Genomic DNA, 19,697 nt, shown 5'->3' on the forward strand with positions numbered 1-19,697 from the left:
GGTTGCCACTGGTTGGCGGGACTGGCCTGCGCTTCTCGTCGCCGAGCCATGCAATCAATCTGTTGACGGCGGCGTTTTTGGGATTTAGATAACGCCGTATATAAACCTGTCGGGGAATTGTAACTGTACCAGCGTTGATCCGATGTCCTGGGCGGTTTGAAAGTTTTGCGATCGGCTGATGAGCTGGAACTGTTGGTATTGCGCGAGTAATAATCCTCATTATAGAAAGGCGCGTCGAAGTCAAGACGCCGCCTGACCGAGGTCTGGTCTCTCGGCCGTACTTGTGGGCCGAGTCGATCAAACACTTGACGTCGCGACCCAAGTTCCTTTGGTGATGTCGCTGGCGTGGTAAGGGCCTTGGGTGATGTTGAAGATATTTTCTTCCCAGGCTCAACCGGCGTTTTACAATGGTCACATAAAATCTTTGATCCATGAGAATCGTCGGTATTTGACCTCATCGTAGGGTCGCAGGCAGGTGGTCCCGATTGTTCCGTGGGTGGTGCATTCGAAAAGAGATCGAGCTTTAGCCTTGTCCGACCATTCCGTTGATGGATATGCTGCACCGGGACGTATTCGGCCTTCCCTTTGTTTTTTGGAAGATGAGCATCCACCATACCAATTGTTGTTGACGGGAAGGGATTGACGTCGACCGCCATCTGCTTTTCTGGAAATTTCAACTTTCCTTTCTCGATCCAACTTTGGATTGTATCCCGGAATACGACACAATTATTGGTCGCATGCTTATTAGAGTTATGATACTTGCAGTATACCTTTCCCTTCAATTCATCGGCCTTAGGAATAATATGTCCTGGCCGAAGCTTGATGATCTTTGCTACCAATAATTGATCAAAAATTGCATCGGCCTTGGTAATGTCGAAAGTATAGACTTTCGAAGACTTATTCATTTCCTCGGCGGCCGAATGGGCTTTGGTGTCTTTGCCATTTACTTGAGCCAGAGCCTTGCAGACGTATGGCTTGTCTATTACTATCTCGGCCGCATCCACACTAACACACTGATGGTCCCCGCTTTCGGCCGAGGCATAGCTAACCGTGGGGTTCTTATACAACGTTCCCCGTGAGGGTGACTTTGATATCTTTTCTTCTCGGAGCAGATAATCATACTGTTCGACGTGTTGAGCAAGTTCGTACATATCGCGAATGTTTGCCCCCAAGAACTTCTTTTTGTACTCCACGTCTAATCCGTTGAGAGCAATCCTGACGAATTCCACTTCGGGGAGTGGTACTCGGCACCAATTCCTGGCCGACTTGAACCTTGTTAAGTACTCCATTGGAGATTCGTCGGATGCTTGAGCCATCCTGGCCAAGAATGATACGGACATCTCCATCCCTGGCCGATAGAATTGTTCATGGAACTTTTCGACCAACTCCTCCCAACTCAACACAGAATTAGATGGAAGATTAATGTACCAGGCGAAAGCGGAGCCTGTCAATGAAAAATTAAACAAACGTAGTTTGTAGAAGTCGCTATTGACGTCCCCACACTGCGCTGTGAAACGAGCTACATGTTCTAATGAGGACAAAGACGATTCCCCGGCGAAGAGGCTGAAATCAGGGATCTTAAATCCTCGTGGGTATTCAAACCTTTCTACGTAAGCCGGGTATGGATGAATGAATTTTGGAAACTTCGGCCCTTTCTTCAAGGCCGAATCAATCATTCTCTGGACCTCGGTCATGTTCATGGAAGCGGCTTCTTCTCCCTGGCTTGGTCCCTCGGATCTATTTCCTGGTCCTCTTCTTTCCAAGGTAACTGGTTGCGGTCGAGCGGACCCTCTCTCGGCTGGTATGGGCACGTTCGTTGAGAGCTGCCGAGGTTGGCCGACCTGGCCATCTTCGAAGGCTTTACTAACTAATATTTCAAGCATTCTAGTCTGTGTATCATTGTTACTTCGTATTGCTTCTAGCAAATCATTCATCTTTTGACCAATTGACTGCTCGACCTGACGATACTGCTCATCAAGTCGTCTCCGAAGAAACGACCGAGTTGGTGGATCAGAGCCTTCTCCACCATCGTCGTCGCAATCTTCCACTATCCTCTCCACAAACATGGGCGTCGCTTGATTCGGGATCGCCGCGTTGTGAGGTTGCTCGCCGAGACAGATCTCATTTTCTCGGCGTGTCACACTTGTAGCCTCGGGTGGCATAGCAATAATCGGATTTTTTGCTGGGTGCGAATCCTGCCCAAGGCCTTGCACTGGTAAGTCAGCTGTTGACTTTCCCATGGTTGTTCTCTTCTTGGTAGACCATGTCTCAACGGTCATGAACTCCGAAGGTTTAGCATAATGGTCCCACTGGGCGTGCCAAAATGTTGACTACAAAAATTACAAAACCTACGTGGCGCGCAGGCCGAGTAACTAATGAGCTAACTACGTCCTTCGGTTGAATGCGGGGTGTGCCAACTCATCGGCCGAGCTCGGCCGAGGAGTAAAATGTGATGTCGCGTTGGGTGCGCTATTGACTTCTGTATCTTGCGATTGCGACTGAGGAAGGAACGCTCTCGGCCTGTGGGTTCTATAGCCTGAAGACAAGGCTACTAATTCTACGGAGTTCACAAGTCGTCGGACCCTGATTCGGTCACTGTGATTATATTCGTAAGAGTATAAGCACGCCGAATCGAGACCAAACTATATAGGCACAGGTACTCGAATGTGATGTATGTCTTGATGGTAAACGTAGTTCGGCCGTCGGAATGCCGAACCCTGAAACTTACTTGCGAGTATCCAATCATAAACTCACTCGGCGCCCAATACGTCGAGCAATGCAACTCGTAACACCCAACTACGCCGAAAAGGGTTAGTTAGATGACCTCTACCAACAAAGGTTCGAAAACCCTTCTCGGCCGAGACTTAGATAGATAATCGGTCGACCCCGACGCAATGCTGTTTATCCAAACTGAAGGTGTTTCTCGGTCGGCTGATTCTGCGGCAGCAGTGCTGTTTATCCAAACTGAAGGTGCTCACCGGTTGCTTCCACAGTGCTGTTTATCCAAACTGAAGGTGTGTCGGCAGGAAAAGAAAAGGAAAAATCTCAAGGTGTTTGAGAGGTTTTGCGCAGGGCAATTGTATGCTGATTGTGAAGGCCCTTTTCTATTGCGTAATTTCTTGTATTTATAGCACCTCGCTCCTTGAATCCCATTCTGATTTGGATTGGGAGTCCTTGTCCCGTTTTACCTTTAACTCGAACAATCCTCGTCCTACTGGGATTCTGAATTCTCCTCCTTTTGAGGCTTTATCCCTTGCCGGTCGAGAATCCTGGTCGCACCAGGATTTCCTCGACCTTTCCTTATTTACCTGGACTACTTAAGATAGGATCTGGCCGACCCTGCTAGCTGGTCCGGGTTTCATTATTTGCCCCATAGCATGTGTCATTACCTTGGGCCGAGCACATCTTGCTGCTCGGCCCAATCATAATATTTTGGGCCCAAACAGTGACGCATAGGACTAGGAGTTGGTTCCTTTTTCTTTTGTTAAATATGCAACTAAAATCCTAATATTTTATTATTATTTTATTTTTGAAAATATTCTAAAGTTAAACCTTCAGAACATGTGATTATATATACTAGCATTTGCCTACACACTTTATGTGTATGAACACAATTTTTTAGAAAATGAGAAGGAGAGAGGGAGAGAGAACATGGGGGAGTGAGAGGTTTTTTTTTTTTTTCTATTTTTTTTATTGAAAGTATTTTAACATCACATGTCGGTGAGGCTTCAATAAAAAACAGTAAAATTTGGACCTGTGAAATTACATTATTGGCCATCATTTTTTTTGTGGGATAGAATACTAATTTGTCTTTTCACCCTCTTTTGGTTGATAAAGAGGGTTTAATTAATTAGTAGATATATATATATATATATATTTTTTGTCGAGAGTTTAGTGTCCATGTGAGTTTGGATTTCCCTATATGTGCTCTATTTTTTTATTATTTTAAAAATGACATTTTTAGTGTATTAAATTGTTAGGAGAAAAGAGAAACGAAAACCGATCAAAATCAAATTAACACCAAGATGCACAAGTATAATTGTTTTCCTACACTGCAATAAAACCACAATTGTGTGCTCTATTATATCTTTTAGATCTGGTATTGTTTGACTGTCCATATTCGACTTAAACATTATCCAAGGCAAGCATCCGAAGCAACTCTCAAATCTAAGACCTTGTTTGAATCAATTCAACAGAAAATAATAAGGAAAATTAATGAAAATGACTTGAAAACTTTGAGTTTTAACGATAAGGATAAAATAAAGGGTAAAGTGAATAGTATCAAGTTTGACTGTTTAGTGTAAAAATATGATTTTGCATTAAAATAAACAGTGTCGCATACTTTTTAAAACTCCCAAAATAATAGTAGTAATACATTTTTTGCCACGGTTTTACCTCCAACGGAAACTTGAGCGACCAAACTCTTTAATAGTGTCTTAAGTACATAATCCACTCAGATTACAATAAGGTAACACATAAAGAAATATGATGATAGTTTCATAATATTTTATTTTTTGGAAGTGATTCTCGAGTAGTGATTATTAGAGGTGAGATACAACTCTCTACATCTATCTACATCTTAAACCTACCATCCACGACCAAATTGTGGCCAGTAACAAATTCAGAGTCGTCCGAGGCCAAGAAGACGACGGCGTCTGCCACATTCTCCACCGACATCCTCTTCCCTGCTTTCAACCCCAACTGCGCCTCGCACAAATTCTCCGCATCCTCCGCCTCCACCTGGAACTGCCAGCAGAACAGCGGCGTCACTACCGGCCCCGGAGAAACACAGTTGACTCGTATACCGCTAGCACCCAGCTGCAGACTCGCCGACCTCATCAGCCCCATCACCGCGTCCTTTGACATTGTGTAGTTCGTGAACATCGGTCCCCCTTGGCCCGCCGCTGCGCTCGCCATGCACACGATGTTACCCCTCACGCCCCCCTCCACCATCACCTTCGCCGCATGCTTCACACAAGCAGCCATACCGCGGGCGTTGACCGCCATGACCCTGTCGTAGTTGGAGAGGTCCAACTCCAGCACTGTCTGCTGTGACGCGCAGCCGATGCCGGCGTTGCTGAACATGACGTCGAGGCAGCCGTAGATCTTGACCGTCGATTCGATCAAGCTCCTGACCTGGTCCTCGTCGGTCACGTCGCAGTGGATGTAGGTGGAGCGACTAGGACCGAGGGGTGCGACGACGGTTTGGCCTAATTCGTCCTGGATATCGGCGATCACCACTGCGCGTGCGCCATGCAAGACAAATTTGCGCGCGGTGACTTCGCCGATTCCGCTGGCGCCCCCGGTAACAACTACGACCTTCCCTTGAAGCTTTTTGATGGTTTGGGTGACTGAGACTCTGTCGGCAGTGAGGTCAGCCATTTTCTTAGGGCTAGTTAAGCCAATTAATAATTAGGTTACGCAGCTAACTCAGCTCCTGCCCTTATGAAAAAGGTCAGGCTTAAAGCAACGAAGGATGATAGTACGATAGTTTGAAGGTTATATAGATGGAGATTGAGCTGGATGAATCGAAGATATGTTTTTTTTTTTTTTTTTTTTTTTTTTTTTTTTGGAATAAATGATATTAGGGAAAATTTGAAATAGGTCCAATTTTATAGGCCACCTTTTGAAATAAGTCTAATTTTAAGTGACTTTTGACTTTTGAAATAGGTCTAATTTTTAGTTACTTTGGACCCATATCAAAAAACCCCATGATATTATTACATAGACAGTAAGAGAGAGTGGGCTAAACCTCATAATTTATTAGCAATAATATGATTCGAATTCTCCATTGAACCTAAGATCTCTAACTTACAAAGTAAAGAGGAATACTACTAAACCGTACAAAAATAAAGATTTTACCTCCGGCTATTTTACCTTTATATATACATAGTTAGATCTAGTTGCTCGGCAAAGTAGAAAACAAAAAGTTTTAGCAACGTTTATTATTGAAGCTAAATACAGAGGAATGCCCCAAAAAATATGTGAGTTACTCTAGATTAGAAATTTCATGAGAGACTTGTTTCCCAAAACCGGTTGTCTTAAAGAAAGAACGATTCATCATGTGTGTGTGTGTGTTTTTTTTTGGTCCATCATGTGTGTTTTAATTTATTTGTTTGTTTGTTTATTTATTTATTTTTTTTTTTTGAACAAATGATATTATTTGATGGCTGATATGGCCAATTGATATAGATGTTAGATCTTCTTCATTTCTAATTGATGTGTCAAATATTTATTTTATAGGAGCATACACTATAGTTTATGATGATACACAAAAATGCTTCCTTATTTTATTAATATATTTGACCCCATAGTTATATTAATTATTAAAAAATAATTTAAAATTGAATTTAGTTTTCATCCTATTAGTTGTCAATGGTCCTCATGCATTTAAAAAGTTAAATCGAAGACATTTGACTCTATCTTTGTTTGCTGTGAAAAAAAAAAAAACATAGTTAGAAAGTAAAGAGTCAAATGACTCAATTGCTACATCAAAAGTAGTATCGCTCTTTAAAAAATATTTAATGTCTTTTCATCCTGATTGACGTATTTGCATCACCTTTGAAGATATCTTCAATTTAGTTGACTTTTACGAAGACGACTTAATTTGTGATTTAAAAATGATTAGCTCAGCAAGAGACGTGTAACTTAAATAATTAAGAATTTACCTTTGCACGCGAAGTTACTTATTCGAGTCTTCCATTCCAATTATATAAAAGAAAACACAAATGAACGGTTATGTTTTCCCATGTGTGGTCGCTTGCCTAACATTGGAAATAAAATAGAAAATAAAAGAAAACCCATTACATGTAGAATAAAGAAAGGAAAGCTTGCAGCTCTTTGCAAACGTTTGCATAGGAATCTTTTTTCTTCTTTTGGGTTTGTGCCATCCAAGCAGAAATTGGATACCATGGTTTGTCTGATACATAAATTTAATTTACATTCTTACCCCCAGGGAGGGGCAGGGACAACAGCACAAACTCAATAGAACATGAATGAGCGTTCTGTAATCCTGCAGTCATAAGGCATTTTAGCCTAATGATCAGTAATGATCTGAATGAGACTCGTAGAAATCGCTCGGGCACGGTGACATGACCTCTGGCTCTAGCAACTGCAATACCTGGTTCATTGATGGCCGGTCATCAGGGTTTGCATCGGTACACCTTGCCGCGATATCAAGAATTGCTTCCACAGTTTCAGCATCTGCATCTTTGCACCTTTTGTCTACTACTTCATGCAACCTGTTTTCTCTCAATTGGGTGTTCATCTGCATATTAATGAAAGAGTAACTCAGATCGATACTGTGGTCTGACAACATTGTCTTACATGAAAAATATGAACGCATCTGTCTTTTTGGAAGGAAAGGAGCTTACCCAACCAACAACATTTAAGCCTCGTTTTACAAACGTAGGATCAGTAGGTCTTTTTCCGGTCACAAGCTCTAGCAATAGAACTCCAAAGCTATATACATCCGTCTTCTGAGTGGCTCTCCCACTTTGCAGATACTCTGCAATAACCATAAACCAATTGATTAGCATCTCTATAAATTTCATATTTCAATATTACAGTGAGCGATTAGTCAGTCATCTCATATTCTGATCAAGCAGGTTTTAACTTTTAGGGCAGAGATAATTCATTCAGCATTCATTTAGTTGTGTTATAAACATTCACTAAATGGTAAATCATGGTAAGGATGTCCGACATAGGTGACTGTATACCAAAATCTATAACGATTGAACCCTGTGATCACCATAATCTAGCTCTACTATATTTACTTACAGGGGAAACAGGGTTACGAAATGCATACAAGACCATAATATGGGACAAACCTGGAGCCAGATAGCCAAAGGTGCCAGCCACCACTGTCGTAATATGGGCATCCTCATCCACCAAAAGCTTTGCAAGGCCAAAGTCAGAGACATGGGGATCCAAGTTTTCATTTAGAAGAATGTTGCTCGATTTTATGTCACGGTGTACTATCTTTGGAGAGCAGTCATGGTGCAGGTATGCTATGCCTCGAGCAGAACCCAGGGCAATTTTCAAACGAGCATTCCAGTTCAAAGGCCGCTCTTCCACCCAATGCTCTAAAGGAGATAAAGACATCAAGGAAAAAAAAAGCAAATCAAATAATCATTCGATTCTAGGCAGTCTATCCCCCAAAAAGCATTCATTTCTAGCACATTCTGAGAGGTGATACTTACCATGCAAGAAATCATCTAAACTGCCCATAGCTAGATAATCATATATGAGAAGCTTTGAAACAGGGAGCCTGCAGTAGCCTCGCAGGTTAACTAGATTTATGTGCTTAATGCTACCCAATATCTCTAATTCCCTCTCAAAAACTTGATCACATCCTTCCCGACTTCTATCAATTCTTTTAACAGCAAAAGTACCACAATCATTCATAACCATTCTGTATACAGTGCCAAATCCTCCCGATCCTACAACATCCTCTTCATCGAGCGACTCTAGCTTTTCAATGATTTCACTTGAAGGGTAGGGCATATCACCATGGAAAGTGATGAGTTTTGTACCTTTCAAATGTTCAAATTTTTGTCAGCAACCATAATAAAGTTTGAGTTTATAACTGTGTGAAGTCCAGAAAAAATCGAGCTTACTTGCTTCTTGATTTACTTGCTTTTTAACTTCAGTGTATTTTTTAGCCACTCTTTCCTTTTTCGAAAGTAACCGAACCCAAAGGAAGGTAAGGAGAATGAAAAATGCAAAGCCCAAGGTAGACATTGCACCAATAAGCACTCCCTTGATGTAATGAGAAGATCGTTTAGAGGGCACTGGAATATCCACGGTGAATTCAGTAAATTAGCATAAGCACATTGCTACTTTTTACATAAGATTTGGTTAAATGTGATTTACAAAATTACAGAACTGCATTTTAGAAAACATGTCTTTCGACTAGAAAGCTGATGAAAAGGGATCGAGAACTTGCCTGCTGCTTCATCACTTACAGCAGTACGTGGTAGCACTGCAGGAAATCCCAGTGAGGTCCGACAGGGCTTGTGCACTTGTTGGCCACAAAGATCTAGATTGCCAACAAACCTATTTGAATGTTCAAGGAAATTTCAGAACAAGATGACAAATGCTTCAGACAGGAAGAAGAGAGAAGGTATTGAAGGTCCTATCTGTACTGCATATAGTACACAATTGGTGCTATATAATTACTGAAAAGTTAGTGGAAACATCTTTATTCGTGAATATTTGTCGACCAGTTCAAAAATTTTACAGACAAATCAGTCAAAATGGGCAATTGGCTCACATAAGTATAATGCATGCCTAAATCTTAGTTCAAAAAGCACAATTACACTAGGCTTTGAGCGTTTATTTAGCTTAAGCCACACATGCATACATACATACACTTATAATTAAAGACTCAGTCTCTAGGGATTTAACAGTGAGTGTGTGTGTGTGTGTGTGTGTTCGATTCAATTAGGCCATTTTCACTCAACATGAAAGTGTCGACAGAGACAGTGAGTACTTACGAATCGTTCCCAAAAGTGCTTAGAATTCCAATGTCTGGGATTTCACCTCTTAAGAAGTTGGTGGACAAGTTCCTATGACATACATAGGCAATAATGCTATTCAGACACCAATCCAATTAAAAAACTACATAGAATAGCATTTGGTACTTTGTTATAGCTTACAAAAAGTGTAATTTTGAGAGGCGGCCGATAGATGAAGGTATAGCACCTCTTAATAAATTGCTTGATAAATCCCTACAATTTCATTGTAAAGTTCATCAACACAGGAGTGTAAACTATTTAAATCAGTCAGTTGCAATTGCTATGGTGATAATTCAAATTCCAATTTCCCAATACAAATGATTGATAATTAAGCATGCAAGACTCCGTAAACAGAAAAGATAAGAACAAAGACAAAAATTCTTACAGTATGGTGAGAGAAGAAAGGTTTCCGATATCTGATGGAATACCTCCTTGAAGGTAGTTAGCCCTCAAGTACCTAACAGAATGAAGATAAAGTATGCAATGCTCAATGCTAGAGTCAAAATAAATAGAAAGCAAAGTGACACCTGAAATATATTTCACAACTCAAAGAAGAAACAGAAAAGAGAGCAAAGCCGTTTCGGTTTTCCACTTACAGAGCCCTAAGCTCAGCACAATGGGTAATTTCATTAGGAATGTTTCCATGTAAGCTGTTTTGGTGAAGTGCCCTGGTTTACATTGAAAAAGCACAATCAGAAGAAAATCAAAATTGGAGGACTTCTCAGCTGAGTTTTTACTAATTCAGTATTGGACTCACAATCTCTGTAATCTACTGAGTTTACCAATGCTGGGAGATATAATCCCACCCAGTTGCACGTAAGGCAAGTTACTGCAAAAACCCAATTCAAAATATATGAAAAGCACTTTGAAAACAAGCAGATTAAATCAAAAGCAGTTTGAGTAAATTGAAAAGTAGGGTTTGAAGACTTACACAGAGCTGACTCTAAGGTCCTGAGGATGGCAAGTAATGCCAGTCCAATTACAGGGTGATTCATCGGAATCCTGCCAGTCACTGAGAATGTTTCTGCTGTCATTCAAAGTGCTTTTGATTTCCAACAATGCCAAACCTGAAGCAAAATAATTACCAAAAAACACAAGAAACAAGATTAATTATGTCATAGATAAACCCCAAATATAATACTTGAAGGAAAGGCAGAAAGAATGTAAATTATCAGTAAAGATTTGATTTTTCTATGTTTGCCATTAATGACCAAAGCAAATCAGAACTTCCGGCTCAACAAAATGCAACTAATTGACTAGTAAAGTAAATGTCCATCATAAATAAAGAAAAGATGAAAATTTTAACCCAATGCCTCCATTTTTCATCGACGAAAAGTCCAAAAATAAAAAGACATTAGAACAGAAAAAAAAAAAAAAACTTAAAAAAAAAAAACCAATAAAACAGAGAAGTGGAAGGTTTTGCTTACCATCTTGGCTGAGAGCAAGAGAGCAATGGGAGGAGAAGATTGCAGCTGAAATTATTGAGAAAATCCAAACCAAGAAACCCTTCTTCTGCATCTTCTTGTTTAGCTCAGCCACTTCACCACTGTGCTCAAAGTTTCAAGCTTTGGGAAGTAGAGAGAGAGGGGGAGAGAGAGAGAGTAGTGGGAGAGAAACTATGATGAAGCAAGCTGTGGTGCAAGGTGGGGCACTACCATTACCAATACACTAATGATAATTTTGAAGCACGGAGAGCGAGAGAGAGAGAGAGGGAGAGAGATTGCTTTTTCCTATTAGAGCAGGGTGAAGGGCACAGTTCCGAAAATGAATATAGAAAGTTGTGTAGAAAGAGGCCGTTGTCCACGAATTCAAAAAATTGATCATAAGAGTTCACAAAACTCGTTGAGAGTGAATTTCATGTCGAAAAAGAAAGATATTGTATATCTTTATAATAAATTAGATTACCTTTTATATTGTTAATTAATTTTTTTATTTATTATAAATTGTTAATTAGTTTTATGATAGAACTTCAACTTTTATAATGTAAAAGCAGGTTACTTGTATTTTTGCCACTAAAAATTTGGTGGTCTTTTTACTTTGGTAATTGAATTATCTTCTTGTCTCATTTCTAAACATTTTAAATCAATAGAATTAGCTATTTGTTGTGCACACAATTAAGACTTTTTAAATCGATAGAATTGATCATTTGTTGTGCGCACGACTAGGCAAGTGCAATGACGGATGCCTCGGATTTTGGGTGAAATTGCACAACTTTTAGACATTTTTGTTTGAGCATTCTTTAAAATGGGGACCGACAACAAAAGTGAAAATTGTACCTAAATAGTCGAATTGGATTTGGCGGTTTATTAATTTGTTTTGCCAATGAGTGCCAACCCCACAAGTGACCTACTTATGCTAATTTTGTAATAGACGTTATTAATAGTCATCATTAGACATACTTGAAAAGTTTAAGAAAATTTTTAGATGAAACAAAAAATAATAATTGAGGATCCAAGTGAGAACCGTGAAACATTTTTGGGACACATTTATAAGTAACTCAAAAGATAAATAAGGAAAGCTTTGATAATTCAACTTCATTGTATATATGATTAAGTACCTAATACTCTTAATTTTTAAGTGTCATTCCAAATTGGTTTCAACCTTTTTAAACATTTCAACAAGTATCAAATTTATTGAAAATGTCATATCCGTTAAGCCCTAATTAATTTTTCGTTAAATGTACAATTGGCAACAATGAGTCCCACTCCAAACTCACTAACTGATTCACCTTCCAATTCTTCTTTGTAGCCAGTGAAGATGGTGACGTTCGCTTCATGGCAGTCAATACCATTTAAGCAATCTCCTTGACCTTTTATTGATAAGAAAACTAATAAAAGGGCTTGAAAACTTCGAGTTTTAATGATAAGGACAAAATAAAATGTAAAGTGAATAGTACCAAGATTAACTTTTTAGTGTAAAAATGTGGTTTTTCGTTAAAGTGAACATTATTGTGGGTTTTTCGTTAAAACTCTCTTTATTGATTTGGAGACAAAGTAAGCCCTAGTTAATTTAACAACAATTTAATTGGAACTTTATGGATGTGACATTTTAATAGGTGTACTTATTTAGAATGTTTAAAAATGTTGAGACCAATTTAAAATGACATTAAAAAATTGAATAGTTTTCAATACTTAATCCTTATATATAAGAACGATGCCAATATTCTCCTTAATTAACAACTACCATTCATGGTTAGAATAAAAATAACTCCAAATTATAATCAATCTTGTTTTATGAGTTCATAGCATTAACCCCATTTGTCATAAAAGGGATACCATGAAGTTGAAAAGAACAAACCAAAAGTTCCAACCATCTTATCAGATTCTAGAAGAAAAAAATCACGAAACTGTATCCAAGTATCATTTGGGGCTGAGACAGTTCCTAAACTAAGAAGGCAGGATTTGTTTTGATTACAATAACTAATAGAGACTTCAATTTTCTTTTGGTTAATTTATTTTTTAGCGTTCAAAGGAGGCCACCTAGTTAGGCATGGTCGTGGGAAATAAGGGAGGACAACAAACTATGAAGCCTTATCAATGGAACTTTATGAGAAAATGGATGGCTAAATTTTGTTCACGGTGATATCAACTCCATCAACTGATGTTGCATCTGGATTGATCAATGTCCATCTGAAAGATTCAAGTACATAAAGTTCAGCTCATTCGAAAATATATATCGATATATTTAATAAAGATGTAACAAGATTGCTCCTTACTTGTATCCTGTTGACAATTACACCACATGCATGCATGTACAATAATCAATGACCATATATATACATGGAATATGATGGTGTGCCTGTAAGAAACTGTCTGCCTAATAACTCAACAGACACATATAGTCCAAGGAACAAGATGACATGCATGTAAGAAACTATTTGTGCCTAATAACTCAAAGGACACATAGTCCCTTTAAAAGCTCTCAATTGATTTTTGTGGTGAAATTAGTTAAGATAATTAAGGACCTGACCAGCATGGTTAAGGGCAATTCCATGAATGTTGAATGGTATCTAGGAGAGGTCCAGCTCCAAACTTACAAATAGTTTCTTAATATACCGATCATTTATGAACATTTTTGTTTTATTGGGACCAAATTTTAGATCACTGTATCCTAATTTACCACTAGTTAATAGTGTTTCGAACTCGATTTTAGATCAAATTCACCTCTAGTGTGAGAGGAAACAATATCCAAAGCTCATTCCACCACCACAAGAGCAACCCCAACAGTGGCAACCCTCCCAAAACCAAGGTCACCCCCACTCCCATAGAGATATCCATGTATGCCCCTTGACCCTGTCTAGCTACAGAATATGTAAATCAATCCCCCCTGGCTCTTGTCCTCGCTTAAGGCCAGTGCCACACTCGACTATGTAGTTGTGGTTGATTCCGAGTTGATTAATCGTCTGACCAGGTTGAGCAAATAGACAAACGAATACCAACCCCGCTGAAAATGCTTCATGTCGCGTCCTATTATATGATTTGATTCCTCAATGAGATAATGAGTATTAACCTGCAGGTATTGTCTTTATTATGACTTGTGTCCCCATAGGATTTGATGGATTGCAACGTTAAAACAAAAAACATGACAATCTATTCTGTTAATATTCTTTTTTCAAAAGAGAGGATATTGCCTCCTTAAGATTGAAGTGAAATTTCTTCTCAATTTACTTCCTGACCGATTCACAAAATCTCATATTTATAATCAAAATTATTTACGCTATAAATCAATATGTACGTAAAAATCATCTTTACAAAAATTCGATTAAAACTAAGGTTAGTCAATCAGTTGTAGCATAACAGTTCATAATGTTTTTATCGAATCTGTCCATCTATTTTTATATAGTTTGATGACAAAATAATCTCATATTTTAATAATTTTTTTTGCAAAGATAATCTTTTAAAAGTAATTTATAATATTAACAGTTTTGATTTTAGGCTTAATATTAATGAATAATGTTATTTATTTATCTACTTTAGAAAATCAATAATGTTATTATTTAGACAAATAAAACTTACACAATTGCTAATACACTTGCCTTATTCTACATACAATGGTATGTCATATCTCTATTAGAGAGTCTGTCCACACATGTGTCAATTTTGTCTCTCTACATGGCATTTTTGTAATGTGTCAGTTTTGTATAAGCATGTAAGTGAATCATGATGGGGTTAGTCAAATTCATATCCGATCCCATGTATTAATTGATTTATCAGCATCAAATAATCGTAGTTCGGATTGTTAAATTTAACTTGTCAATTCATACCTTATAAGAATTGGATGATATCGATTTATAATCGAATTTACATTTCTCAAAATACATAAAAAAAATAAAAATCTTCTTGTATTGTGTTTATCACCTTTTATAGGTTTATTTTTATTTTTATTTTTATTTTTAATAATAAGTGAATCATTTGAGTATTCATTACATGAAAAACTCAAATTACTCTTAAATACATACAACATCGACAAAAACAGGTCTAAAAAAAAATTATATTCTTGTTGACCCTAAAAATTACATAGCCTTCATGGCTCAGGCCGAGTAACTATGAACTAACTATGTCCCCTGCTTGTGAATACGGGCTTACCAACTCATAACCTAGCTTGGTCGGACGAGCATAATACATTTCATGGTGTGTCGAATAAGCTGCTGACTTTTGTACTCTATAGTAACACAGGTACTCAAACAAGATAAGTGTTCTTATGGTAAACGTGGTCCAGCAGTCTAAATGTTGAACTGCAAATTAAATACACCTAAGAGTAATCAATCATAGAACACTCCACTTCGCCCGCAAGCTAACGAAATGTCCCCTTTCATTGAAAAAGTAAAAACTCTTCACCTGCCGAGAGTTAGATAGACAACCAACCAACTAGAGGCCAGTCCAAACTGAAGATGCTCTTGATCGCTTGATTCTACAGCTCCAACGTTATTAGTCCAAACTAAAGATGTTGCTGGTTGTCAACACAATGTTATTAGTCCAAACTGAAGATGTGTTGACGGGAAGGTTAGGATAGTTAGTATTTTTCTTAAAAAATTGTGAGAAGGGTTTTGCGTAGAGTTAGGGTTTTCATGTAAAGCATTTGAATTGTTTGTGAGTTAAAGGGATTTTTCTTGTTGCAAAGCCTTCTCTATTTATAGGTAAGGCATTTGTATAGGACTCAACCGAGTCACCTTATACTTAATCTTTTCACAGTCCTACTACCATGAGAACTCATTTTGAACTGATCGTATTCGTGGGCCGAAACCTGCTAGCCTGAAGGTTTTTTAATGGGCCGAGAACCATGGTCCTTGGTAAACCTGTCTCGGCCCAAATCGTTATGTAAGATACTATCGAATTGGATCAACTTAAATTCATATTTAATTGGTTAAGTTAACGGGTTAACAAATTTGAATCATAATTAATTATCAAGATTTAAATAGACAATTAGATTTTTTTTTTTGAAGCGATATTATCTAACTATAGGGGTGGGGGAATGGGTTAAGTTTCACAATGGACTAGCAACAATGTGGTTCAAATTTGCCTTTGGCCAAAGTCGAAGCAGACCTCTCACTTACAAGTGAAGAAGAATACTATTAGATCATAGTACTAAGTGGCAATAAGCAATTAGATTTAAACCCATTTTTTTTAAACAGGTTTAGGTAAAGGAAAAGGATCCGGAAAGGATCCCTTCCTCCTAATCCACCAAATCAGGGAATCCATGCCGTTGAAATTTGATCCAACGGCTACAAACAGGGGCCCACTTTAAAAGTTATAACAACTTCAGCCGTTGGATCAAATTTCAACGTCACAGATTTCCTAATTTGTTGGATTAAGAGGAAGAGATCCGGAGAAGATCCCTTTCCTTAGGTAAAACCTAACAAAAAATCACTTTTGATTTAAACCATTTAATTACTATGAGACCTAAGGTAACCTTTCATTTTTGTATGATATAAACAAGTATTTTTAATTTTCATTCCTACATACCCTGTGTGGATACAAATTTCTTCCTACAAAACAAATAACACCTTAATTTAAGGTCAAGAGTCTCACATGCCCACGATGAATTTTGGGTTGGGGGGGTGCTTTTGCCAAAGAACCTCCAATGCCTAAATTAGAATTTTGAGGGAACAAGTGTTTGGAGAATTTAGAAAGAGAATTCGAATTGAGTTTTGGAGAGAATGAGGGTGTTTATATAGGGGTGTGGCCAACCCCTTTGGGTGGAGATGGACCGGCCACTTGGATGGCTTTGTGGGTGAAGTTCATGATTTGTGGTTAATTAGCAAATTAATTGGATAATAAATCAATTCATTAGCTAATTAATATAATAAAAAAAGGAATGATCTGGGGGTTACCTTGTGGAGAAGATTTGATGAGGATGGATAAAATAGGTTATAAATAAATACCTATTTTGGGCATTTTTTGACTTGATTGAGGGATGATTTTCCGTTGCTCGAGCGTAGAAATCCTGATGTGCCTCGAGGGTAATTTTGTCATTTTCATCCAAAAATTCATGTGTCGCCTCTTGATTATTTTTGGCTCCACACCCTGCCCTTAAGTCAACACTTATATAAAAAGTAGAATTAGGAATAGACACTGCATTCTAGTGTCTAAATCCAAACATAAAACTGAATTAGAAAATAGACACTGCACCATAGCATCTGAATTCAAATCTAAAATATAGATACAGAAAATGGACATTGCATTACACCATTTGAATTCAGATAGACCTATTCCAGAATATAAAAGAAAAAAAAATATGAGAAAAGAGATGTAAGTTGTAGTGGGTGCTAGCTATAATTGCAAATTATGTAATTTTTTTTAATTTTAAATATGCACTTAAGTATCACAATACATGATTAACCCACACACCCATTTTTACTTCTCACACACCTTTTTAATTTTCGACCGTCAGATCGAATGATTAACCAACACACCCTTTTTACTTTTTACACACCCCTTGTTGATTTCTATCCCTTGATATTCTTTAATTCATTCGATCTGACGGTCGAAAATTAAAAGGGTGTGTGAGAAGTAAAAAATAGTGTGTGGATATCACACCCCTATAAGTATTATAACTTTTTATTGATTTAATACAAACTCACCCATAATTTAATTACATTACATGATCCACAACCAAAAGGAAAAAGATTTCTGTGGGAAAATGGATTTCTAAATTTTACTAAACATGATATCAACCTTATCAACTCTTGATGGATGTGGAAGATATATCATCTCAGCATCTGGATTGACCAATTTCCACCTACAAATTTTCAGTCACAATAAAACTAGGTATACTGCATATATATTTAAAATTAAAAAGCATATAAATTTGTCCAAAAACAAATTAAAAGCATTTATCTAATATATAGTTAAGCGACAAATGTGTTTCCTTACTTGTATCCTATAGACAAATGATGTAAAAATACTGCAAGTTGCATCTTGACCAGCAAGTTTCCAGCACAAAATCTTGATCCACCACCAAAAACTCGATACGTTCCAGGCTTAGCTGGTTTCTGAAAAAGTAAAATTACACTCATTAATTAGCAATTTATATTTAATCAATTTACCTTACTAGAAATGTTGAGACTTGCATTCCATCTATCTGGGTTGAAGCACATGGGATCATCAAAATTCTCTGAATTTGTGTGGAGATATCAAGTCCAGACAATCACTCTCCAATCCTTGGGTATTCTATAACCTATAAGAATAACCAACTTGGTTATAAACGCAAAGGTTTTTATATGAGCCTATGGTATTTAAAAACGTAATTCACATTTTTCTTTTACCTTGATGCTCGGCTTCATTAGTAGCCAATCGGAAAGAAAATGCTGAAATGTTGGCCAGTCTTATTGTTTCTTTCACCACCTGTATATCATTACATGAAGTGCAATAGTTTTGGCTTGAGATTAATTCTTGTTACAAGAAGTATCGCAGGAGATGCATAACGATAGTAATGAATGATATTTCTCTTTTATACAAGCGTTATTAGGAGGGGGAAACGGAACATCGGATGTAGTATTACTATGAATTAAGCTCATTGCATCAATTATATAATAAATGGTAAATTGAGCATCCATACAGATCAAGTACCTTGTTTGTGTATTCCATTTTTGAAACATCTTCATATGTGATAAACTCCCCAGTTTTGTTCTAATGTATAGCCATATTCTCTTCCTGTAGTTACACATCATGAGAACCTCGTCAAGATGAAACATAATTAATGAACATAAATGTTTCTCTTTTCGAGTCAAATTATTAGAATATGGTGATATGCTATGATCATACCCGAAGCTTTCGGTGATATTAGGGTATTTTGCAAGATAATATAGAGTCCACATTATTGATACAGCAGTAGTTATATATCCAGCGATAACAAAGCTGACAATGTTATCCAGAACCTCTTGGTCACTTAATTTATTGCCTTCATCGTCTTTAATCTCCATAAGCCCATCCATCAGATCACTTGTCCCCCCTTCCTTTAGGATTTTTTTTTCTTCTCTAGCTCCACCCATAAAATGTCCATCAGCTTTTTCCTACACTGCAAATTTACATTCATATATTTAGCATGCATGCACGTTACTGAATATATATTGAAATTATATGTTACTTAATCAGTGGATTTTTTACCAACAAAAAAAATGACTGGAGCTATTATACCAAAACCATTTAAGATTCAAACCTGAAGAGCATGGCGGTAAGCCGATCCGGGAATGTTCAGTGGTTGAGCCCTCAATCCAGCGACTAATCCAGTAAACAAGTTATCCATGGTATCAAGGAGAGGCCCCGTCTCCAAACTTAAGAATAGTTTTCCAATATTTTCAAATGTTACCTGTAAACATAGACGAAACATGAAATTTGTTGAAGATAGTAAAAAGTCTCACACCGAAAACCTGATAAAATAAAATATAATTTATGTTGAGTGATTTCACTTTTAGTTGACTATCAGAACGGTGCGAGATGTCAAACAATATATATGGATGAGGGTATGAGAAAAGAATGAGGCCCTCTCCAGATGCTCTTTGTGAAGATTCCGGCGATTCTCAAATTGTGTTCGTTCATCGTACATCGTGCAGTCAATTTTCGTCAAGTACTATTCATGTTTAATTTTAAATAAAAGTATTTACAATGATTTCTAACCATACGATATACGATGAACGAACACGATTTGAGAATCTTCATGATCCTCACAAAGAGGATCCGG

At 37.6% G+C, this 19,697-nt stretch overlaps 2 protein-coding genes and 1 pseudogene across 2 annotated transcripts; all 3 read right to left on the reverse strand.

Annotated features, from left to right (window-relative positions):
- Positions 1-4,319: 4,319 nt before the first annotated feature.
- On the reverse strand, positions 4,320-5,531 carry LOC103935393 ((-)-isopiperitenol/(-)-carveol dehydrogenase, mitochondrial-like). The gene has a single exon (XM_009345155.3). It carries the CDS (start codon positions 5,380-5,382, stop codon positions 4,573-4,575), a length of 810 nt encoding a protein of 269 aa, XP_009343430.2. The 5' UTR covers positions 5,383-5,531; the 3' UTR covers positions 4,320-4,572.
- Positions 5,532-6,782: 1,251 nt separating this feature from the next.
- On the reverse strand, positions 6,783-11,297 carry LOC103935414 (LRR receptor-like serine/threonine-protein kinase FEI 2). Its single transcript, XM_048587577.1, has 13 exons — positions 10,946-11,297; positions 10,450-10,585; positions 10,276-10,347; positions 10,115-10,186; positions 9,904-9,975; positions 9,660-9,731; positions 9,498-9,569; positions 8,948-9,057; positions 8,619-8,792; positions 8,202-8,534; positions 7,830-8,084; positions 7,374-7,507; positions 6,783-7,267 (listed from the first exon to the last, which is right to left on the reverse strand). The coding sequence occupies exons 1-13, from the start codon at positions 11,034-11,036 to the stop codon at positions 7,043-7,045; spliced, it is 1,818 nt and encodes a 605-aa protein (XP_048443534.1). The 5' UTR covers positions 11,037-11,297; the 3' UTR covers positions 6,783-7,042.
- Positions 11,298-17,600: 6,303 nt separating this feature from the next.
- On the reverse strand, positions 17,601-18,951 carry LOC103935417 (annotated as a pseudogene).
- Between the last annotated feature and the right edge of the window lie 746 nt (positions 18,952-19,697).

Source organism: the organism of the source record quoted next, unplaced genomic scaffold (assembly GCF_019419815.1).
Source record: "Pyrus x bretschneideri cultivar Hongxiangsu unplaced genomic scaffold, Pyrus_bretschneideri_v1 Contig27, whole genome shotgun sequence".
NCBI lineage: Eukaryota > Viridiplantae > Streptophyta > Magnoliopsida > Rosales > Rosaceae > Pyrus > Pyrus x bretschneideri.

What these genes read in the sequence shown, in the direction of transcription:
- LOC103935414 (XM_048587577.1), bottom strand. Translation starts at nt 11,036, where the DNA reads ATGCAGAAGAAGGGTTTCTTGGTTTGGATTTTCTCAATAATTTCAGCT. An exon ending in TGTGCTGAGCTTAGGGCTCT is followed by an intron (nt 9,976 to 10,114) that starts GTAAGTGGAAAA and finishes TCATTCTGTTAG; the next exon opens with GTACTTGAGGGCTAACTACC. An exon ending in TTTAGATGATTTCTTGCATG is followed by an intron (nt 8,085 to 8,201) that starts GTAAGTATCACC and finishes TATCTCCTTTAG; the next exon opens with AGCATTGGGTGGAAGAGCGG.
- LOC103935393 (XM_009345155.3), bottom strand. Translation starts at nt 5,382, where the DNA reads ATGGCTGACCTCACTGCCGACAGAGTCTCAGTCACCCAAACCATCAAA.